This window comes from Limulus polyphemus, unplaced genomic scaffold, assembly GCF_000517525.1.
Source record: "Limulus polyphemus unplaced genomic scaffold, Limulus_polyphemus-2.1.2 Scaffold2109, whole genome shotgun sequence".
In the NCBI taxonomy this organism is placed as follows: Eukaryota; Metazoa; Arthropoda; class Merostomata; order Xiphosura; family Limulidae; genus Limulus; species Limulus polyphemus.
The window spans coordinates 154164-180140 of NW_013667719.1; the positions used below are offsets into that span (position 1 = coordinate 154164).

At 32.4% G+C, this 25977-nt stretch overlaps 1 protein-coding gene across 2 annotated transcripts in view; it reads right to left on the bottom strand.

The window, feature by feature from the left end:
- Window positions 1-13923, bottom strand: part of LOC106465977 (Down syndrome cell adhesion molecule-like) — a 95254-nt gene extending 81331 nt beyond the window's left edge. The window contains exon 1 of one of the 2 annotated variants that reach the window (XM_022393939.1): window positions 13677-13923. In XM_022393939.1, the coding sequence (XP_022249647.1) occupies window positions 13677-13758 (82 nt within the window). In that variant the 5' untranslated portion in view covers window positions 13759-13923. The remainder of the gene's footprint in view (window positions 1-13676) is intronic. The other variant, XM_022393940.1, reaches the window with a different exon arrangement.
- Window positions 13924-25977: the final 12054 nt, after the last annotated feature.

Below are 25977 nucleotides of genomic sequence, written 5' to 3' on the forward strand. Positions count from 1 at the left end.
AACATTACAAATCATTTAACTTCAGTGGATTCTCATCGGACATTAGTACTTTTACGAAAACATCATTTAACGTCAACGGTGGAAAACTCGGCGTGTGTAGCTGGTGAACAACGAAGAACAAAGCTAGCTAGGTCCCTGTTAAGTGAATTATATCTACATCAACTCCTAATCAACTCGCTCAGTGTGAACCCTCAATAAGATATCAGAGAAGTTCCAGACTAGAAAGAAGACCTTATATTGCTTGTAAGTTTGTGAAACTTTTGTTTATAAATCATTGTTTGTAATAACTTTTATTGTAAATTGTATTTTTGTATGTATATTAAAACGTATTTGTGTTAAAAAAAGAAAACTGTGTGTATCAATCTTGTTAGCAAATGTCACAAACTGGCTATATATCGGCTTTTACTTAACTGCTAAATCCAAAGTACAATTTAACTACGAAATTTAAATTTAACAGTTAATTCAATTTCAGACCATTTGAAATTCTCAATAGACTTTTCTAATTTGTTGCTGATTAGGAAGTTTATACATTTTACTTATTTGCCACTTTCCAGTCTTCTTTCTTCCCAACTTTTGAAACGTTAGTGGGCTAGTTGGAGATTTGAAAAATTCGGACAAGAGCGAGATAACCTAACTAATTATCTAGGGTATAATTTTTATGTAGAAGCTATTTTTAGTTTGACTGTTACTCATTATTACGACTATTGATTATTGGTTATACTTATTAAAATTTTATTGTAATTTTAGCAGCTCTTCTGGTAGAAGTTATTACATAATAATCCACAGAAATACAACAACATATACCTACAGAGTTATCAGTATTTTCTAATATTACGTATAATTTTCTCATGTGATTATTTCTATACCATAGTTTTTCAAAAGAAACACAACTTATGCTAGTATTCTAGTTTTTGCCTAATTAGATTCAATTTAGCTCAATAGCTTGCTAAATTAAATATCATGTTATATAGAGACACAACTTAAGTTATATATTCCATCTTCTTGTGCCCCTGGCACAGCGGTAAGTCTGAAGACTTGTAACGCTAAAGTCAGGGTTTAGATACCCGTGGCGAGAAAAGCACAGATAGTCCATTGTGTAGTCTTTGAACTTAACAACAAACCATCTTCTTGCCTACTTAGGCTTAATGTAGTTCATTAGTTTATTAAGTTAAATATCACGTTGTACAGAAACACAACTCATGATTGTTATTCTATATTCTAGCCTAATTAGTCTTCATTTCTCTGCTATCCTTTTCTAAAGGATTTTCTTAAGTTTCTTTAATATGAATTATTCCATGTTAACCATTAATTATGAATTAGAAAGCATAATTGTGCTTAATATTGCACTTCTTTTGTATATTTTTGTCCAAAAGCATAACATCAATGCATTGTCCTCATGCTTTTCCTGCCAGTGGAACCTTCTTGTCATATAATATCATCTTGCAAGTAACAAGTCAAATTCTCAAATTTCAATTATTCTCCTCCCAAGAACTAACAAGTGAAGTCTTCCAGAGACACATTATATTATTAGAAACAATTCAAGAACCTCAGAACCAACAGTTTACAGTATCAGTTCTGAGAATAGAATTTTCTGTACTATTTAGTATTATGGAAGTAATGAACTGACACGAACCCCTTCCTTTTTCAATTTAGCAGTAACCTAGGGAACATAAAATTCTAATAATTTTCAAAATTAAGTCCAACAATAATATCAAAAAACATATTTATTATAAAGATCAATAGCTTTATAAGCACTAATTATGTAAGGAAAACAACACAAATGTATATTTTTGTACATCTTTGTTGTTTTCCTAACTTAATTTGTGCTTGTAACACTGTTAATTTTTCTAAAGTTTGTAAATAGCACAAAGTACTGCGTAATTTATAAATTTCTTATTTGTTCTTTGTAGATAACCACTGAAAGTTTGAAGATTTCAGAATATCTTTGTCGTCTTAAACAATTATCTATTGTAACGTGCGTTTACTGAAAAGTTTAGAGCAAACAGATTGTTTCATTGCCTGTAGAACTTGTCTAGTTATTTATTTTTCACGTGGAATTTAAAACTTCAGGAATTTGCACTATAAGTTGTATTACGTTATCCTGCTATTTGTAATTGCCTTTGTTTAGCATTCCTCCGCGTTCACTCTGAATATAGGTGTCATAGAATATTAACCAGTTCGTAATGTTGAAAGACGTAAATAATAATATCCTTTAATAGAAGCGAGAGCAAAAAAACAAAGATAATGAAAGGATGTGATTGTTATTGTTCAAAACAGTTAGTTTTGTAACAGCAGTAGTAAAGGAAAGATAAAAATGTTTGTCTTAAGGTATATAACAACTTTTATGTTTAGCTCATTTGACCTATGGTTATAATAGATAACATTTAATATAAAAATCTTTTGCGTAAAAATTGTCTTTGTGAACATAATCAAGTTCAGAATATATATATATATATATGTATGTGTATAATAACAAGAAGAACTCTCGAGAATACTTTAGAAGTCGATCTTTATTGGACAGAATAGGAATGGTAGAACGTTTGCTCATAGACAGAGCTTCAGCCTAACGAACGATTAAAGAAATCTTCAGATGTTTGTCAGTTGGGTTTTTATTTAAGATCTGTTATAATATTGGTAACTATTTTCAAATTGAATAATAGGTTATATTTCCGAAAATGTCAATATAGCACACCTTGTAACCATTTGATGGAATAAGTACTCACCACCACCCCACCTTTCTGGCAAAGTAGCTCTAACCGTAGTGAGATTTTGAGGCTTGTCTCTGAATTCATGTTGATGCTTTAAGCTTTCTAAAGTATAATTGTTTCTACTCATCACATAATGTCATGGTGCACTTTCATCCTGAAAATGTTGTGAACCTTGTAATCAAATTATATCAATGCTGACCTAAGCTACAATAATACCTATACCACTTTTAAAACTGTTCTATTCACAGTGCTCTAGAACCTTTCGTCAAGTCATGGATCTGCCAACTGAAAACAAAACACTATGAGTAGCAGTATTCATTACTAAAAAAAAAAGTGTTTTTCTTTTGTCTTTACCCTAAATTTGATGCTCAAGGAATTGCAAGATTCGATGCCTTATATTCATAGTTATGACTAATTGGTTGCAGGTTAAACATGAAGTTCAACAGCATGGAGCTCTGAATATAATTTTCTGCAGCCCTATGTTTTCTGCCCACGGAGATTGATTCAATGCTAGATGTGATTTTTAATTTCAGGACTTGTCTCAAAGTTTATATAGATTAAGGAATGATTAGTTTGGCTGAAATGTTACATTACCTCGCTCAGTGGTCTTCAGAATATTGGTCATAGCTGTTAGAAGAATGCTTGAAACAATGTCTTATTGCAGTGAATTTGGCTGTCAGAAGAATATTGAAATAATGTCACTCCTGTGGCATCTTGACTCAAACTGTTGATAGGCATCAGTGTACCATATGAACTACATGTGTTTCAGTGGGGATTATTTGTAATGAAAGGCCTGGTATGACCTGGCGGTTAGGTCACTTGACTCGCAACCTGCGGTTCGCGGATTCGAATCACGTCATGGAACATGCTCTCCCTTTCTGCCGTGGGGGCGTTATAATGTGACGGTCAATCAAACATTTCATTGGTAAAAGAGTTACTCAAGAGTTGGCTGTGGGTATTGTTGACTATCTGCCTTCCCTCTAGTCTATCACTGCTAAATTATGGACGGCTAGCGCAGATAGTCCTCGTGTAGCTTTGAGCGAAATTCAGAACAAACCAAACCAATATTTGCAATGAAAAGTTTGAATATCTTTACCATCTCTGTATTCGGTGAAGTACTTGTATCGAAGACTTTCAATTTTTTTCCCATTAGCTTTAATAAAATATTTCACCTACATAAAACCAAATAATCTACATGAGTTACATGTCCAACTGAAGTTCATATGTTATATATATATATATAATATATGTATTTAAAATTATTCAAGCTTACCAAATGTCATAGATATTCATTGATACAAGAAATGTTTTCAACCATTTCAAACTGAACAAAAATTACGAAAGAAATATAAGACCACAAATCCAGAAAAATTTTGATAATACGTGCACTTGTTTTCTACAAATCTTGCTAATAATTTGAATAATAATAATCATGAAAAATATTTTTGCATACTGTTTTAGGAACAGAAAAATAAGTGAGAGAGAGTAAAATAAAATGGAGCCATTTTTGAAATTATGTTAATTATAAGGATCCCCTCCCCCAGTGGCACAGCGGTATGTCTGCGGACTTACAACATTAGAATCCGGTTTCGATACCCGCGGTGGGCAGAGCACAGATAGCCCATCGTGCAGCTCTGTGTTTAATTACAAACAAACAAGAAAAAAAGAATAAAAATGAGTAAAAAGTGAAATAGATTAGGACATCCACGTTATCAAACTATCGGAAAAAATAAGTAAACGCATTATCGACGTCTAAAGAAGAAAATAATTTAAGTAAGAACCAAAAAATAAATTGTCTCCACAATGAAATATGAGAAAGAAGCAAGTCCTTTGCGTTTTGTGATGACTAGCTGCCTTCCCTCTAGTCTTAAACTGTTACATTAGGGACGGCTAATGCAGATAGCCCTCGTGTAGCTTTGCGCGAAATCCAAAACAAACAAACATACCTTTGTGTTTCACCATTTTCAAAAGAGGTTTGCTGAGTGTTAAGAAAGCAGAAAATGATGCAATTTCATGAATGCAGTGTAAGGCTGTATGGCACACACAGCATCCTTTTTCGGCTCGGAATATTTATGATCAAGTGCATGGAGGATGAACATACATACAATCAGTTTTCTACCTTTGACGAATTTTTGGTATATTTGAACTAAATGTTCATATTGTGTTACATTGTCGATGTGTTTGTACTTTGTTTGTTTGTTGTTGAGCGCAAAGCTACACGATGGGCTATCTGTGCATTGCCCACCTCAAGAATCGAAACGAGATTTTCAGCGTTATAAGCCCTCATACTTACTGCCGAGTCATCAGGAGGATGGGCATGTGTGTACTAACAACAATAAAATGTAGTAACCTTTCCTCAGACATAATGATTTTTCCTTTGAAACATCCCGAGCTACACATCTGATATTTAATTTTATTCTGTTTTTAAAAGCGTGTTAAGTACCTGATTATGTTCTAATGACATACATATGTTACCATATTTGTATTTCCGTGTTTTTCGTTTTTTAAAACAAGACTTTGCTAATTATGAATTAATACATTCTCATTTTTTGCGTTGTCTAATTAACATGAAGGGTGGATTATGGATCAAATTTTTGGTAATGAAAAGGGAAAATCTGTCCCTTATGTTTGTTCACGGAAACCTAAAATGAAAAAACAACAACTAAACTTTTAATTAATTTTCCTGAGTTATTAATAACGCAAACGGATCTACTGAAGTGATATCAAAGGTTGCCAGGCCTTTCACCATGAGAATCTTCCTCTTGTAACACTTACATTTTTATTGTTTAATGATATATTACAGAGCCGTAGGAAAAGATAATGCCAATCAGGCCATGGTCTGACAACTTTTTTATGGCATGTATAGCTACAACTTATGTATTAAAACTTACTTCTTTTAATTCAATACATTACGTTGTGTGTGTATGCAGTATCTGTAGTTATAATGGCTCAAAATTCAATTTCATATCATTATATTTTAAACATTTTTCTGGGGCAAGCTCCCAGATCCCTCTAGAAATTGCATGCTTTGCATGACGTAGTGGGATATGCACACATCTTGTGTCACATTATTTAGCTGTGGTAATGGCTTGACTTTCTACGGCAATGTATAAAACTATAGGATCTAGTGAAGGGATATAACAGCTCATCAGGCCTTTTCACATCGGGGATCTTTTATTGAAATATAATATAATTATTCAGTGATATGAAATAATGGGATTATGTGAAGTAATATCCCAGTTTATCATGCCTTTCGCTACGAGGATTGTTCTGATGTGATATTTGCAGTCTTATTGATCAGTGATGTGTCGTACACTCAAGCTTGCTGAGGTGAAGAGCAGTATAAATCAGATAAACTTATTTAGATCAGTCCAGACAACTTTCAATAAGTTCTCTTATTCTGGAGCCATGTTCATTTGTGTCATGCTTAAAATGAGTGTGAGTTTGAAAAGGTAATTATATATAATTGAAGTGAATTCTACATCGTAGTTACTATAAGTATCATATTGAACTATGGAACACCAACCTTCCGTGACTAATTCCTTCGAAAATAAAAATACCGATTTTACGCTTAAATTCTGTGGCTGTTGCTGCAGATCAGATGCAAGACACGGAGCCCGATCATCATGTTTAACCTCTGTTTATTTGATTCAAGATGAATATCCGAACATTCGGTCTATGATACCACCAAGGAATTACATACAGCAGAAACAATAGGCCAGACTTTACCGAGGAAGAACAATTGTATAGGAAAACTATTAAACAATGAAAAGCCAAAAGATGTAACATTTCGAAGAAGAAAGCCAAAAGATGCAACATTTCGAAGAAGAAAGTCTTTAGTGGTTTCAATAGAAACAGAAAACTCGCACAGCAAAGCGCTTAATACAGGAAGGGGCTTCGATATTGTATGCCAAGTCAATCCGGCACAACACCTTCATCCACAGAGTGAAGGTTATGGTATTGAAAGAGAACTCTCAGACCCAAAAGCAATTGTGATGAAGCTGGACATATACTTTTTCCTGTTAAAAACAGAATAAATAATTTAGAATTTTAAATAGATAATGGTTAACAAACCAGCAGTTTAAAAACATCCATCCACATCTCGAAATCGACAGCTGTTTTCATGAAAAAGTGTGCCGAAAAATTGGAATCACTACTACCCCATTCGGTCACTACATATCAAATCTTCCTGGAGCTGCTCCAGGGTATCTTTATGCTTTTTGTCTGTTCAAATATAGCATTTGAAGCTAATATCCACGTACAGTGGAGGAACTGTGGAAAAGTTGAGCCTGTCATCCTTCGGAAAGCTTGTTAGAATGAAAACTATGGTGTCGGACAATAGTTTCATGCAAGGCCATCAGCCTGAATGGGATCGATTATGGAGGAAGTAATTTTAAAAGCAGCACAGAATATAAAACATCGTGTGTAAGTTCATTTTGTTTTCTATTGTACCTTAACACACAGAATAGTTTGTGATTAACAGACACTGATATGGTCTTCATCATGTGCAGGATGAAATGATACCCCTAGGATTGACATATTTCAAAATAGCTTTTTTTTGGAGATAACACGAGTTATAATTATGAATGATAAATGATTAAAGGTTCTTTTGAGGTGCTTGTCGAGGAGTTCTATAATCTTGACTTCCCCTTTATAATATGCTTATTGCAGTAAATTGACTATATTAAAACAGTTTGATACCTTGACAGCAACTCAAATTTAAAACGACAATTATTCACAAATGGCTGATTAAATTCTGTAAAGAAAAACTAATCGATTGTAAATATCTCGAAGTTCTATGTTACTATTCAAAAAACAAAATAAAAACACAGTTTAAAAGTCTCGTGCATTCTGGCAATAAACACAATGAAATAACCCCACAAAGGAGAATAACTTTCAAATCACACAGACAGGCGTGGCTAAAATTTCTAGATGATTCATGTTATCAAAGTATACTTGGTTTGTACCTTAATACAGCTGGTTGTGCAAGATTTTGGTGGTTTTGTTTCAAACAATGCACATCAACTGAATAGCGGTTTAGTTAAAAGCGACCTGATGATGTTTCTGTCAGTTATTAATCTAGTGGCCAGATGAGTTTCAAATATTTTAAATAATGTATAAACTTTTCTTTTTCTCTCGACAAGGCGGAATGTGTTTCCCTTCTTTGACTTTTTTTACTTTCTCATATAACAAAATATCATATATATATATGTATATGAAATTCACTTACACCTTTAAAACCATTGTTAAGTTATTCATCGTTAGTAATTTCAAATCTGTAAAGTTTAAAACATTCTTATATTTGATACTTTCATACTAATAGATATTTTTCTATTTAGGAAATTATTAGACAATTAAAAGATAAAACTGTCATAAACCTAACGAAATTAAGACGATATGCATTCAGTTATTTGGCAAATATATTTTTAGAGTTAAAAAATAAATGGTAGCGCCTAAAAGTTACTAAAACGTTGATGTTAAGCTTCACAGACCTTTAGAACACTTTGTATGTTAATGAAACCTTTTTCATTTTACAGCTTTTAATAGAACCAAAATTGCACAATATATCACAAATTAAATAAATATTGGTACGATTAGTCTAATAAACAAAATGAATAGAAAGAGAATGAGGTAAACTCACAAGCAAGAAAATGTCATTCATCTATATTTTAGCTGAAACAAAATTGAAAACAGCTCATGGGAAATTAAAGTGATGTTGCAACTTTATTCAGAGCACGTACAAAATATACAGTAGTGAATTAACACTTCAGTTTTGATGAATAGAACAACACAATACTTTTACAGCTGGAGAAACATTTCAGCAAATACGAACTGTGTTGTATTGTTTTTACTCTTTACTTCTGATAAACCGAATACAACAAATTATCTTTACAGACATAGAAACAAGAGAGAGAGAAAGACGAAAATATTCAGCGAATGTGAACTATACACTAATGTAGTAACACTTAAGTTTCGATGAACATAATGTCTCTACATACAGAGAACACTGAAAGTACAACCACGCATTCCAGCAAGTAAGAATTGTATAATGGTATAGTAACTCCTTAGTTTGGACAAACACAACAACATATCACCTCTACAGATATAAAAACAATACAGTAACACGAAGCTTTCAGCCAGTACCAACTGTCTAGTATTTAAATACATTTAAGGACAACAAGAGACCTGTTGGCCCACCTAAGCCGTCCTAATTACTAAACTAAACTTTAGAATAAAAATAAAACATTCTAATCCAAATTTCATCATTCAAATATTTATCACGTCGTCTCTTAAACACCCACAACCGCATCCACACCTATTCCAAAGGCTAACCACCTTCTTTCTATCTGTATCTCCTAATATTATCATTCTAGTTATGAAGTATGATGAATCAAACTTTTAATTCCTTTAACAATGTTAATTATCCCAATCAGATCCTCTAACGCTTTTTTTTTGCAAGAAAAAAAATAATTCCAGAAATCTTAACCTCTCCTTATATGATAACCTTTCAACCTATCATTCTAGAAGACTTCCTCTAAACCCCTTCTAAAAATTAAATTTCTTCTTAAGATAAGTCACCAATAACTGAAGACGGTACTGGAAATGTGGCCTAATCAATGACCTATACAATGAGATTATAAAAGTTTTATACTTATATTCAGTATTTCTGCAAATACAACCTAAAAGCCCACTTGCCCTTCCACTACTAACAACTCATTGCTGCGATGGCTTAAGTGACTAATCAACTAAAACACCTGACCTTTTTCTTACATTACACTGTTAAAGTTATTCCCATGAATATTATACTCATAATTCAAATTATGATATCCCACATGCATTACCTTGCATTTATTATAATAACAGCAAGCAGTCATATATTCTCCTAACCTGCCAAATAATAGAAATCCCTTTGTAAATCAGCAACATCCTCTTCGCAGCCAGCAACACTCAAAACCTTAGAATCACCAATAAATTTAAATAATTTATGGACCACTGCTTCATCAACGTCATTGATATAAATTCCAAAGGGCAGAGGCTCTAACACTGAGCCCTGAGGTACTCCACTTGTTACAATTTATTGTTTAACTGAATTATATTTATAACAACCCTCTGCTTTTTCCCCCATCCAGCTAGTTTTCTATCCAATGAGTCAACCTATCCCCCACACACTCACAGAGATAACCTTTTTTAACAAGCCTTGTATGTGGCACCTCGTCATATGCTTTCTGAAAATCCAGATACACCAAATCTACACACGTTCTTTCATCTACATATGCATTAACCTCTTCAAAGACTGTCAAAAGATTAGTTGAGCAAGATTTTCCTCTAGTAAAACGATGTTGACTATCCAACAAAATTTTCAGCTTTGTTAAATGGCTTTGAAAAGCATCTTATATCAGACTTTCAAAGCCTTTTCTCACCACTAGTGTAATACTAATAGGCCTATAATTACTGGATCAATATTCTGACTCCTACCCACTATTCTAGGACTTAGACAAAATAATAGCAACTGGCTCACCTGTCCAGTCCTTAACCTCTTTCTAAATTCTTGGGTAAATATGATTTGACCAAGAAGCATTATCATTCCTTGAACGTTCCGATTTTTTCGCAACAAGCTCAGAATTAATGTAATCATCTTGTTCAACCTTGTTTTCATCTGTCAACTTTCAGGATGAGGAATAATGCTTAAATCTTCATTGGCAAATATTGAAGAAAAAATGCAATTTAATAACCCAACCATCTCATAATCATAATCAGACATGAGCTTTCTTGTATGATGTCTCAAAGGCCTTAGTCGTAGTTTAAAATTTTGTTTACTCTTAATGTGTTTAAAGAAATCCTTACCTTTGCCATATAGTTTTTGATTGACTAATTTCTCGTTTAATCAAATCTCTTGATGTTCTATATTTCTTTAAATCTTCCATCATAGTACTCAATCTAAACTTCGTGAATTTATTATGTTTTTCTTTAATTTTATCCTTTATACTTCTCAGTTTCGATGAAAGGAACAACAACACAAAATCTCTAGAAGTGTAGATGAAAAGGATATCGCGAAACTTCCAGCAAGTAGAAGCTTGTTGTGAGGTTGTGTACTAGCTCTTTTGCTTAATAAACAGAACAACAACACCGTATTTCTTACAGATGTAGAAACGAGGCTTTTTAAAACGAGTACCAACTGTACAGTAGTGTAGCGACTCTTCATTTTTGAAAAACAGATCAACACAATCTCTGTACAGGTATAGAAATATAAAAGTAACATGAAACTTTTCAGCTAGTATGAACCGTCTGAAGGCATAGTAAGTCTTCAATTTCAATAAACAGAAAAACAATAGAATATCTCTAAATATAGAAACAAGAGAGTAACAGAAAGTTTTTAGGAAGTGCGAACTGTGTAGTAGTACAGTAACTCTTCAGTTTCGATAAACAAAACAACACTATAGCTTTAGAGATTTAGAAACAAGAAAGCTAGTCGTAGCTCTCAGGAACTGTGTAGTAGTGTAGTAAACATCCAGTTTTGATTAACCGAACAACAATACAAATCTATACAGATGTAGAAACAAGATATTATAACGAAGCTTTCAGTCAGTAGGAACTGTGTAGTAGTGTAGTAAGTATCCAGTTTTGATTAACTGAACAACAACAGATCAAGAAAGAAGAGAGTAGAACTAAGTTTTTCAGCGAGTACAAATTCTATTATAATTTAATAACTATTCACATTCGACAAACATAACAAAAGCAGAAAACATCTACAGATGTATAAACAAGAGAATAGCATGGATCATTTCAATAATACAAATTTGTATATTAGTATTGTAACTCTCCAGTATCGATTAACAGAACAATACACTACCACTAAAGAAACAGATAAAAAACAAGAGAGAAACAAAAACCCTTTTCAGCGAGTTTTTACTGAATAATAATGTATTTAGTCTTCATTTTCCATAAACAAAACAGAAAACAAGACATCTACAGATATAGAAACAAGAGGGTAACACGAAGCTTTCGGCCACTACAAACTATGTAGTTGTGTAGTAAGTCTCTTTTTTCAATAAACAGAACAACAACAACACCATAATCTACAGATGTAGAAATAAAAGCATAACACAAAACTTTCAGCCACACAACAGTGTAGTAATTCTTCAGTTCTGATAAGCAGAACAACATAACGCCTTTATATGTATATGAAGAAGACTGTTGCACGGAACTTTTCATCAAGTACGAACAGTACAGTAGTGTAGTAACTCTTCAGCTTTGATAAACAGTATAATACCTCTGAAGATGTAAAAACAAGAGAGTGCTACAAATCTTTTCAGGGAGTACGAACTGTATACTAGTGTATTAATTCTTCAGTTTCGACAAACAGAACAACAACAACACAATACATCTAGAGATGTAGAAACAAGAGAGTAACACGAAGCTTTTAGAAACTACGAAACCTGTAGTACTTCTACATATATCAAAAGTAGAGTGTAACACAAAGTTTTCAGCGAGTACAAGCTGCTAGGTAGTGTAGTATCTTTCCATTTTTGATAAAGAGAAGAACACAATATCCCTACAGATGTAGAAAGAAAAGAGTAACATGAAGCTGTTTGGCAAGTATGAACTGTAGAGTAGTGTAGTAACTCTTCAGTGTTGATAAACAGAACAATAACACAATACCTCTACAGATGCAAGAGCTATAGAGTAGTGTAGTAACTCTTCAGTGTTGATCAACAGAACAACAATACAATATTTTTACAGATGCAAGAGCTATAGAGTAGTGTAGTAACTCTTCAGTGTTGATCAACAGAACAACAATACAATATTTTTACAGATGCAAGAGCTATAGAGTAGTGTAGTAACTCTTCAGTGTTGATCAACAGAACAACAATACAATATTTTTACAGATGCAAGAGCTGTAGAGTAGGGTAGTAACTCTTCAGTGTTGATAAACAGAACAACAACACAATACTTTTTTAATTTCACCAAGCAGAACGACGCAATACCTCTAGAGATTTAGAAACAAGAGAATAGACGAGGCTTTCAACCAATATGAACTGTTTTAGTAGCGTAGTAACTCTTTAGTTTCAACAATAATATCAACAACACAATACCTTTACAGATATACAAAACAGAACCACTATTTCAGATTTTAGGAAATAGTTTATTATCACAATATATTTGTCTTACGTAGTTAGAGTAGTAATACTACATTTCTTCAGCATGTAAAAAAGAACAGAATGATTTATGTCTTTCATTAATCTTTATAACGATATATTAATATTCCATTTTTGTGAGAAGCAGAACAAATTTAATATATGAACTAACATCCCTATACGATGTAGCAGCAAAAGCTGGAATTAGATATAGAACGTCTACTACTAGTTCTAGAATGTATTCGAATTATTGCCTTATAATAGGTACTAATGCGAATATAAATACAATATACACTGATGAATAATGTATTATTGTTACGTTCCCTAGAAACAGAACAATATTTGCAACATTTACAGTTAATACAACGCGAACAATGACAGCAATAGAACGTGAACAACGAAAACAATTAATTAAAACCGCATTTGGTAAAAAAAAAAAGAAATAGAAGAAACCACATCGTAATTTGTATATAATATATAATTTCACTGTGCACTCAATTAATCAAAATGATAATTTGGTGGAAATTGTACAGTTCTAAGTATCTATATCGACAAATATATTTTTCTGACACCAAAGTGTACTTAGCTAGTCCTAATTTAATATGGTTTGAGATTATTTTGAACTTGTGGTATGGAGTCTTTATAGGAAAAAAACTGCGAAACAACTGTTAGACGTTCAGAAAGAGAAACAATTAGGCTAAAATCATATAAAGACAATAACTAGATTTCCAAAGTAGTAAAGCCACTTTTGATTGCAGAACAGAGAATAAATAAGCAATTGGAATGACATAATGAATCAGACTGACGTTTTAAGCCAAGTTTCTTGCCTTACCTTGGAATATGAAAGACCCGCCGAAGACAAGAAGGACGGATAAGTAACTCTTTAACACAGGTTTACGTGTCATGTTACTCATGTTTTACAAAATTTAATGAAATGACACAATTTATGTGAAGTGTCGTTTCCACTGGCTTCCTGATGTCATCCTACACCAACCAGTGTCGCTGAAATCCCAGTGTAAGCGCACGTTACCTAGAGACCGTCACCTAAGCTCAAGTCACACAACATACAGCCGCGCACGGGAACGTTGTAGACGGTCTTATTGGACCTTAAAAGATATGGATAACTACCGCTAGGGGATATAACATCTAAATGACGTGACTGATGACGCTTGTTGAGAAAGGCATACATACTGGTATTATAATTGCTTTTTCTTCATATTTATTTATTGATGGTCATTCTTAACATAAAAGCCGAAATATTTGATATTTATATGAGATTAAACGAACAAATCAAGACAATAACCAGAACAAAAATACTTTAGAAATGTAAACGTGTGAAAGATAGAAAACAAGTATTGTTTTTCTTTCCTTTAAGACCCACCGGTCGATTCTACTAAATGATAACATTCTGAATGAATAGGAAATTAGAATAAATATGTTCTTTTGTCTTTAATTTATAAATGTCAATTTCCTATAAAAAAAATCGTTGCGTGTAGAAACGTACTTGATTTCAGCTTATTACCGCTATTCAGTAAATTATGCAAAAGGAAGAAAATGTGAAATAATCACGCATGTGTTTGCCGTTACAGTATATAATTCTCCATTTATATTTCTGTGTTATATAAATGCCATCTGGTGTTCAAATTTTTAAGTTGACTCAAACCTTCAAAAGAAAAATTACTGTACAATTTTATTGTGTTTGCATTAATGTATCAGAATAGTCTATAATATGAAGAAGTCCTAAATTTTTGTCCAAGAATCTTTACGAGCATGTGACAGTTTTTTTTTAAAGGTAGTATCAAGACATATGTTCAACGATAGTTAAGGACACATAGTTACATAATTCAGTTCAATTAAGATTACTTCATTAAAACTTTATAATCATTATCATATCAACATATTTAAGTTGTGAAAAATTTCCTTTTTTTTTGTATACGAAATGATAGATTACCGGCATAAAAACCTAATAGGGGTTCTGTTTCACATAACATATAGAGAAGGCTCGAAATATTCTGGTGAAAGGTAATGTCCTAGACATTAATAAATCAGATGTTAAATTTTTTTTCTTCAGAGTTCACTTTCGAGAAAATAACTGTTTTGGTAAATAGTCACATTATGTGCTTCTTTTTCAATATACAAAGTAAATTTGGCGTTAATAAAAGTTATATGATGACACATACACACTCGTGTTTTAACCTTAAATAACATATCACATATTTTGAGACTTGTTCAATGCCTACGATACTGGTTTATGCCCGATTTTGATGTTTTTCTTATATTTATATCCACAAACAGTATGTATTAAGGGCATATTTAATGTAAATGTACAGATAGATTCAGTTTTATACATTATAAGTACTTTCATGCTACAAAACAAAATCCAGAATGCAGCAGAAGCTGTACAGGACCCCGAGCTACTTATTAAAGCTCGAGACCAAGATATAATTGCATCATAGAAAAAACTATCATAAAAACTGTCTTAGCCAATATATCTTGAGAGCTGCCAGCGAGTATAAGCCAACCGAAAGAATGAACATTTTTGCCGAGGCTTTTTTGAAAAATTAATTAATGAAATCAAAGATATCTTTCTACAAGGAGGAGCTTTGAAGATAACATATCATCTGAACTTATATAAAAAACTTAACTTGCTGATTGCGGATACCAAGACCTTGAAACACATCGTACAGAAAGACTTAAATCTAGACTTGAAAGTTACTTTGAAGGAACAATTGTTGGAAGGAAGGAACAAAAGATGCCTGTTGCGAACCAATCAGATCTATAATATAGTAGCAGTGTCGACATAAAGACAACAACCAATAAGCTGTCAGATATAAAGCGAAAGGTCAAAGAAGCAGATTTTACAATTCCAGATGAAGATTTGGATGAACTTCTATCATTCAATGAGGCTTAAGTTTGATTTGTTGTGAATTTCGCGAAAACTACTCTAAGTTAGCAGAGAGAAGGCAGCTAACACACACTTAACTCTTGAGCTACTATTTATTAACAGATAGTGGGATTGACCGACACATTATAATTCCCCACGGTTAAAAGAGCGAGCATATTCGATAACGGCTCTATAAAGCTTAGGCCATCTGTACAAAAGATAAAGGGAATTACAACAAGCCCATGCATTTATAGTAAAGATATCTCCGATTAGAAAGCAGAATATTTAATTCCTGAAAAATTCATATATGTTTTTGCGCCTTTTAATAACAGGAAAGCCAGCCGAACATGTACGACGAGAACCAGATTCCCACAGAAGAGTGTTGTAAATCGCACAGGACATTGTATATTCTGCCTTACATTCAATATGTAAAAAAAAAAAAACATATTGGCCTGGCTATTTTTGTTAATCATTTGACTGAACTCAAACAGGTTATAGACATGATTCACAGTCAAGGTCATTCAATAAGTTATGATTATGTGTGTCGGATAGAATCTGCAATAGCTACAAAGGTCATGAACACGGAACGACTCATGTTCTCGGTAGTCTCATATATCAGGAAGAAAACAGAGATATAAACATCATAGGCCCTCAATCACTTAATGAAGATGTAAGAGGGAAATCTATCAAAGATATTTCAAACAGGGAAATTTGTGGATGGTCTCCCGATACAGATGTTCTGATTTTGGGAACATACTTTAGTGAAAGACTAGGTATTCAAATGTGGTCAAGACATGCACAAAATAATATACTTGATTTATTCCCGTACAAACTATTGTGGCGAAACTATGTGCCTCTACTTATACATTTCCATACTTTAGCTGGTGTGATAGCATTAGTTTCTTTACGAGGAAAGGCAAGAAAAAAGCGTTACATATAAATAAATACAACAAGAAAAAATAATTACCTTTATCAAAACTAGGTGAATCCTTTAAGTACACTGATGAAGTAATAAATGTCTGTGAAAAATTGTTTGTATACTATACCAGCTGAACAGTGACATTGAAGAGATTAATATTTTATGATATGAAAGGTTTTGTTAGAAACCAGTACAAAATCAAAGTTTGCCATTTTGCAAAGATAGCTTTCTTCAGCATATTAAGAGAGCAAACTACCAAACTATTGTCTGGGAAATATCGCTAATAGCAAGAACACAATTTGACAGATCATGTAGACATGGATGGAGAAGATCAGAAAATGGTCTCACACCAGAACTCATGACTTAAGAGTCGGCACCAAGGGAAATAGTGGAACTGATGACGTGATAAGTATGTTTCTAAATTGTGCAGATGTGTTAAGATGGGACTGAATTTCACACTTGCTTGTTTATGTGAAGACAGTTCTGAAAGTTGTGAAAACATGGATGACTTTAGTGAAGAAGATGAAGTTGGTGGAGAATTATCTGACAGCGATACTGAATAATTTGTTGCGTATGTATAGGTATGTTGCTATTGCACCGTATTTACAAGATATAGATAATGATATATATTTTAATTGTAATTCCTTTAAACTGTCTTACGTGTCGACGAATTAATCAAAAAATGTTGTTAAAATTCAAATTGTTCGACGTTCTCGTAGATATAAACCGAATTAATGATTAACTCTTATTCTTATTAGTATAAAAACGTTTTATGTAATTTCAATACAAACAATATGTCGATGTATTGGGTTCATAATGCAATATCTGTTTTTCCGCTTGTTTGGTTTTTTAATCAAATTTCTGTTTGTATCAACTGAATGATCCAGAATCATACATCAATCGTTAATATGAATCTATTAGTAATACAGCCTTCTACCTGATAATTATGCAACTCATAAAAGCTATTAACTATATAGAATTGGTGATGTACTTGTTTTTATGCAAAATATTTAAGATTATTTCTCAATTATTGTTTTTGAAGAATTGGAGTCTTGTTTTTTAAAAACAAGTGATTATCTCAAATTTCATTACCCAGTCAACAATATAACATCCATTTCATCCTAAGATATAGAGTTACCTATAATGTGATGCCTTAAAACTTTCTCTAAACAGTATCTGAAACAAAAATCAGTTTTAAAGCCCCGTCCAGAAAACGGCCGGTAACCTATTAAATATTACCATTTATATACTTATAACTGCGTTCTACAGCAGTACAGAAACAAAAACAAAACAACATACAATGCACATTTTTATATAATATTTTTCGTCATATGTGTGTGATGTAAATGGTGTGTATATTCCTATTCGCCCTTTACTGTTGAACTTGACATCCTCACACTTATATTTTCATGTAATATGTAAAGACAAAAAGCCGTTCGTCTGTCACGCTGACATCTGGGCCGTTGCGGTACCGATTGACAAGCAGCTTGTACGAAACGACGGCTCTTTCTGCCGCGACAAGCAGGTTTTTTTATTTATTTGCCAGCCATATATATATATCTATATGTAACGGACGATGCGCTACTTTGGGCATATAATTAGATTTAAGGGTGGGATGGCGCACAATAATCATAATCATTGGCAGAAATTCCCATTACATCTTCTTGGTTGTCAAGGAGACACAATGATGCAACATTACAAACGTTTGTCTAGTCGAAACCCATGGCTGCAGCTCTACAATAACCTGCATATTTTACCCGCAGCATATTTAAATTTTAAAAATGCCCAAATTAAAGCGCGCTTCTTCAGCTCAACAAAGCCAAAACCAGGAAGACAGTCCAGAGAGAGGACTCCGAAATTCATAATAAAATTCACTGCCTTTACCATCACAATTAATAATTTGCAGGGTTCATACAGTTAGTTGATCATGCAAGTAGGTATATGTCTTTGAAAATCAGTTTTAGGCCTGTTTCAATCTATAAGGATTTATCAAGAAGAACATTTGAACATAACTTCAAAATATGGAGAAGTCAAAATACTAATCAAGCAATATTTAAAGGAGATGACCAAATACACAATAAACTATTATTTTCGTGAAATACTAGAAATATGATAGTAGTTACCCATACATATATTGTTACTTGATTATAATGAATTTTTATAAAACATTTTCATAAAAGATGTATTTATATATAACTTTGAGTATAAAAATTAATCAATTTTTTTCGTCATATGACGGGCATTTAGCTTGTAACAGATAAAATTAAAAAGCCTTTATAAATACGTTCTTTTTTCGACTGCATTTCTAGAAATCTCATGTGATGAACACTTATTCAATTTATACCGTTGAGATACTGGTTGGATGATTTGCTTATTTAATACCTCATGTCTTCTAAATCGTTGTCGAATAGCAAGACTTTCGTTGGTATGCATTATTAGGACATTCTATTTATCACAGAAAAACTCGCTTTAAATCGACAGCTAATCTCACCTATATGAGCTCTCCTAATCAGAACGAAGAAGCTAGCATTTCATATTTTGCTTTTCAACTAGCATTAGGTTTAACAGTAGCAAATGACATAACCGAATCAAATGTTGTAACACGCATGTTCTGATTCCTCTCGAATATTGTATGCACTTTTCGTCTATGTTGTCAGATCTTTAGTCCCGATTTATCCAGGTAGTATCTGAATGAAAATTCTGGTAATAATTACTAATTTTTCTATTCTACTGAAATTTGAATAAATCATAATAATTAGTCTTTAGACGTGAGTTAGTCTCTAAAAGCTTAGAGTCTTCAAAATACTGTTATCATTTAAAAAAGGAATAATCTATTTCAAAAATTCAAATTCAAATTCAAAAAATGAATCTCAGAATTAAATTTTTGGATTTTAGGATTTCGAAAATAACTTGTGGTTTGCTTTCATTAGACACAAATAATATCAATTCAGTGTATCAATGATATAGAATATGATATTGGAAATTTAACTGATATAAAACAAAAATCCCTTTCCTGCAGTTCTCTCTCTCATGATTAAAGATGGTTTTTGCATGATATAAATTTCAACAATCAATATATATAGAAGGACTATCTCAAGTCGAAGTTATAAACTTAATCTTACGATGACTGTTTTCAAACGTTATCAAACCTAATCATCTGTTCATGGAAATGTGAATGAATAGTTTGTAGGTTATATGCAAGAAACTAACTTATGAGTTAATCGAACATCTGAAAGATCTAAACAAGAAAACACGCAGCAAAACAGAGTAAAATGATTAAATAAATTAATGTTCCATTCTGAGGCTCGTGTTTCTGTAGCGTTACTAAACGTCTTACTACAAAAATTGTTTGTTACAGAAGTTTTGTGCAAAGCTACACGAGGGACTGTATGCACTTTCCCTAATATTGAACTGAGAGACTAGAAGAAGGACTCTAGTTAGCAGTACCCATCGCCAACTCTTGAGTTATTCTTGTCACTCTTATAGCTCATTTATAGGCCTTATGCATATCGTGTTTTTGTGGCAGCAGGCCGCGAACCACGAACCCCTAGAGTCACAGTCCAAACATGCTAATCACTAGACAACACCCACCATTATAGAGCTTATGTAGCTTCCGTAACAGCAAGAACAGGTGTTTTTATAAACAACACATGACCTCAGAGACAAATGTAAAGATTTCGACCTTACTAGAAAGTAATTCTCTGAGTTGAAATTAAACTCAGTTTCTGAGTTCGGCAACTATAGTTTGGATAACTGTAAAAATTAAAAAAGAATTTCAGCTATTAGTTTGGTATTCTGCATGAACAACCCGTTATCAAAAAATAACTGATGTTATATGTTACCTAACTAATTACTAATAGCAGAAACAAACAAACAAAAAAGAAGCTTTAATAATGAATTACAGTGCTTTCATGACCAAAGAAGATTATATTTACATATATATATATATATATTATACGCATATATGTATATATGTGTGTGTGTGTATATATATATATACATAATGTTTCTCGTCGTAAAAGAATTATAAAATATACATATTTGCATTTAAATTTTAGTGCATTATAAGATTTACTTTTAAATTGTTTATAAAGTTATAAATAAATACAGTTCTAATTGCACTTTATAAGTTTTATACACTAAGATGCCTTCAACTTATATCCATATCAAGGAGACATATAATTTATAGTTTCTTAAATTAAGCTTTATTAACTTATAGAAGATACTGGTAACTTGAACAATACAAGCTCCGAATAGATGAGGAATACTTTCATCATTGTTATTTGTTGCCACAAAATAACTTCAGTAAGTTCAAAAGAAAAATAAGTGTTATACTGTAAGAATATGGGGATAAGGTGTTCTAATAACTCTCTTATCGTTCATGGACTTTTAATCTTTGGACATCATTTGCTAGAAGATTCACAGTTTGAAAAGTAATCTTATTTACATTTTATTAGACATAAAAGATAAGATAAAAAGAATTAAGATTTTTTTTGCATGTCACAATACATTATTTAATAATCAAACAATGGCCCATGCCAAAGTGCAGCTTTATTTCAACTTTTCAATGGTTTATTTTTTATATATACAAGCGTAATACAAACCCTTTAAAACCCTTTTTTTACCTTTTTCATTCTATAAATCTACCAGTTTTGAAGATATTCAGTTTGTTGTAAATTATTTTGAGTAAATATGTTATTATTCTTTAAAATATTCTTGTTATTTCACCACAAAACATTGACGACCATTGTATTATTAAAACTTTAACGTTCATACTGTATTCTTTATTGTCAGTAAGGAATATTTTGCAAAATATTCGGACTAGACTTTTGGACAAGAAAATATTTTTTTTTCGTCAAAAAAGGCTTTGCTAAATGTGTTTGGCTTTTTAACTCCCCCTCTCCCCACTACCACCCATATGAAGGAAGTTTCTTTTAACTTTTATTGGACAACATAACTTTCTTTCAGATAATGACAGTTTTCTTTTACCAGAGCAGTATTTAAACTTTTTTATTACCACAACATTATTGTTACAATGTTATCCCCACTACTGTTCCATGCATTATTGAGTGTCAAACATTAAGCTTTTGTTATGTTACAATTACTCTTCAGGTACCTGCATAGAAGAGCTGGCAGTTTCAAGCTTTAGGTCATGTCCACGTGGAGTTATAGAGACTAGAACGACTGAATACGTTTCACTGGGTAATTAATCCTGACATTTTGGAGAGCCGATCTACAAGCTACTTTATTCAGGGATTAAGAACACATTACGATTCAAAATAAGATTCATCGTCACTAATGTAGAAACTCGGGTAAGCTATACACATTGGGCGTCATGTGAAAGCGTGGGTGTAAAGAGATTTATTTTTCAATCCTAAATAAATAATTCAAGCAATGGTAGAAAGGAATAAGCCATTTTTTCTAAATTCATTGAAGTTCCTTTCGTCTAATGTTCTTTTGATCATTTTGTTTAAGAAATAAATGCGAAAAGAATGTCACTTTTGTCAAAATAATTTCCAAGATTAATTGTTTGTTTGTTTTAAGTTAAGCACAAAGCAACACAATGGGCTATCTGTGCTCTGCCCATTACAGGTATCGAAACCCGGATTCTAGCGTGGTAAGTCCGAAGACATACCGCTGTGCTACTGGGGCCCCCCGAGATTGATAATTGTATTTAAGGTAATTTTAAAGAAAACAATTTTAAGTGATTTCGTATGATTTTGTTTGAAAATTATTTCATGTAAGAAATTAAATTGTTTTAAAGAATAAGCCTCGTTTTGCCGTGTAAGTAAATGGTGGTTTTACGGTAGCCTTTTATGGTCGTTAGAACATCTTCCCAAATTGACAGATTTGCTGCTTCCATATAATTGACTAGAACAAGTTGTTCATTGCCACAAATTTAATCTCTTAAGCTAGATTTCATCTTTTGTAACTTGTTTCTTCCGGTGGTTTTACATCTTGCAACATGATCACTTTGTAATATAACGAACTTTTTTTTTAAGTTGGGATCACTTTATTTTATTTTACTTTCTGCCATTGTGCATTTTATTAGAAGTGAACACAGTCCAAACCATCTAAAACATAATACCATCCTCCATGATTCACGTGTTGGTGCAACACAGTCATAACCAATACATTCTTTAAGTTCCCATCAAAACCAGCCATCATTACGAAACACATCACGAGTAAATGGTTCACGTCTCCACAAGATGGGCTTCCATTGTCCTTAACCACAGTTTCAACGCTCAAAGCTCCATCTTGTGTTCACTGCTCTTATAAGCAGTTCAGGACTTCTGCATATTCATGAAGTACAGCATCATAGAAATCATCACACATTGATGTCTGCAGTCCCGAAACACTGTATAAAGTTCTGGGTAATATATTTAATGCCAGATACGTAATTTCATTTCGTAACAGATATTAGCACCTTTTAAAGGTCGTAAATATCGAAAATTGTTTAATTTTTGGCGATCGAGCTAATTAACACGCAGAGTAATCTTTCATTTCGTAAGTATGATACCTATCCATAGTGGATTTGGACTTGACTACGCATCCAGCACTCATTCTTCTTTTCCGATTCGTGAAGTTCTTTCTGCTTGGCATATTATTTCGATGATTTTTCTTCTCTACTCCCCCGGTAAGTCTGAGGGCTTATAATGCTAAAAGTCGGGTTTCGATATTCGTAGTGAGTAGAGCATAGATAGCCCATTGTATAGCCTTGTGCTTAACAACCACTTCTTCTCCACAAGTGCCTAAAATGTTAACTAGAACAGTACAATTAGTTACGAGTGAAGTGAAGCATTATTAGACATGATTTCATTATTATCCCCTCCCTTGATGGTGCATTTTTGTTAATAAAACAGTAGAATGACTAAGTATTGATAAGCACCGAAAGAAAGAAACTCAGCAGCATCCCTTTTCTATAAGTGCTCCTTGAATTAATAAATTAATACAATGACTTAAAATCTGTATGGGTTAATATAAGACATTTCAGTTGTATGAAAATGAATTATCAGGACTACACTGATAAAAAAATATCGATTTCTTCTTTAATGAGCTCCGCTGATGAAAAACTAAAAACTAGGTTTGATGTATAACATCTGTAACAAAAACAACAACTCATTAATAAGCAGAGAAACTTCCAGGTGTGCTAGAAAAAAAACTTTGTTAGCTACGTCTATCAAATGAGGCTGAAGTAATAAAGAACAAATCCTAGCAAGGATTTCCCATTGAGATGGTTCTAAGCGAGGTTGTGGAATCAAGAAATAAAAACTTTAGCATCTTCTTCTAAGGTATAAATTACAAGACCTTCGTTTCCTGGCAGTGTGGAGTTACCACTTCAAAATCTTAAAAGAAAAATAACTGAAAGCACTGATAGAGTTAAAAGTTTCCAAGTGTAACTGTACTTGGGATAACTCTACAGGGTGAAGATAAAGGAATTTGTGGAATGATACTTTTAGAAATGAAAGGTTATAGTATACTGATAATAAGAAAATCTCACGTAGTCAGGATAACAGGGTTGTTTTCTGTACGTGCTAGAGTTAGCAACAGTAAAAATAGCTCCAGGTTTTACTGCCATTCAACTAATCTAAAATAATGGGGAAAGTTAGAGCCGAATATTGCAAGCTTTAGTTTTGTTTGATAGCTAAACATTTAGAGGTTTTTAGTATTATTTCCAGTATAACACCTTTGTCTCTACTAGAACATCTAGCTAACATATAAAAACTGCTTCTCTCATGACAATTAGATGTACGTTTGGGAGATTAATTGCTGAAATGATTATTAAAACATTGCGGAAGCAAATTAAAAGCGTTATGTAGTTGATAGTTTAAAAAATATAAATAATCATGTAGTCAATACAGTTCCACAAACTAAAACACGTCATGTAGTTAATATAGTTTTATAAAATATAAATAATCATGTAGTCAATACAGTTCCACAAACCAAAACACGTCATGTAGTTAATATAGTTTTATAAATCAAGAAGCATTGTGTACTTAATAGTTTCACAAAACAAAAAACATCATATAGTTTATATAGTTTCACAAAATAAAAAGCATCATATAGTTAATAGTTTCACAAAACTATTAGCATCATGTAGTTAATAGCTTCACAAAACAAAAAGATTCATATAGTTAATAGTTTCAGAAAATAAAAAGCATTATGTAGTTAATAGTTTCACAAATCACAAAGCATCAGCTAGTTAATAGTTTCATAAAACAAAAAGCTTCATGCAGTTAATATAGTTCCACAAAACAAAAAGTATTATGTAGTTAATATAGTTTCGTAAATCAAAAAGTATCATGTAGTTAATATAGTTCCGTAAATCAAAAAGTATCATGTAGTTAATAGTTTCACAAAACAAAAAGCACCATGTAATCAATATGATTTCAGAAAAAAGCTCCATGTACTTAATATAATTTCACAAACAAAAAGCATGATGTAGTTAATATAGTTTCACAATATCTAGTAGTTCAAATTAAATCTTTGATGTGACTAAACAATATAGGAATAAGAACTAATATAAATGTTTCGTAATAAGAAAACTAATTTTAATAACTGAAGTAAATGGATGAAAAGTTTCTACCAATTTGTCATGAAAGTGAAATAAAATAGTAGTATAACTTTATAATGTGTTTATATAAATACTGCGTTATTAGGTAATCTATTATTCGATATAGATTAGCTTGTAAATGTATGACACTGATTTCATCATTAAGGTTATCAAAGATTTCAAAAATGCAACTCATGCCATTTGTCAGTCTTTGTTTAACAGTTTTTAATCAGTGTAGAAGAACGGTTTGTGCAACAAACCTGAAAATAAAATAGTTCACAAGAATATACAAGAGGAATGAACATAAATATTGAATTTAGTAATACGATTCACCTATTTAAGTTTAAAAAATTCCAGCTTCATATCAGCAGCCATATTCAGCCATCGTGAAATATGATTGAATCACTTTTAAACATGTTTGTTGATTTGTTTTTGTTTTACTTTTTAAAATTTCGCCCAAAGTTACTTGAGGGCTATATTCACTAAAGTCTTTAATTTTACAGTGGTAGACTAGAAGGAAGGCAGCTAGTCAACATTACCAACGCTTTGGCTACTCTCTTACCAATTTACCTTTACTATATAGCGACTTTATGGCTGAAAGGGCGAGCATGTTCGGTGATGGGGATTCGAACCGGCGGCCCGCAGATTGCGATAGAGCGCCAAAACCACTATGTTATTTCAAGCTCATATTTAAAGTATTCGAATTAGAAATCTCAGATTGATGTTGCCCAGTAGTGGATAACTTTAAACGTTTTGTGTGTTGCATAACATTTTGA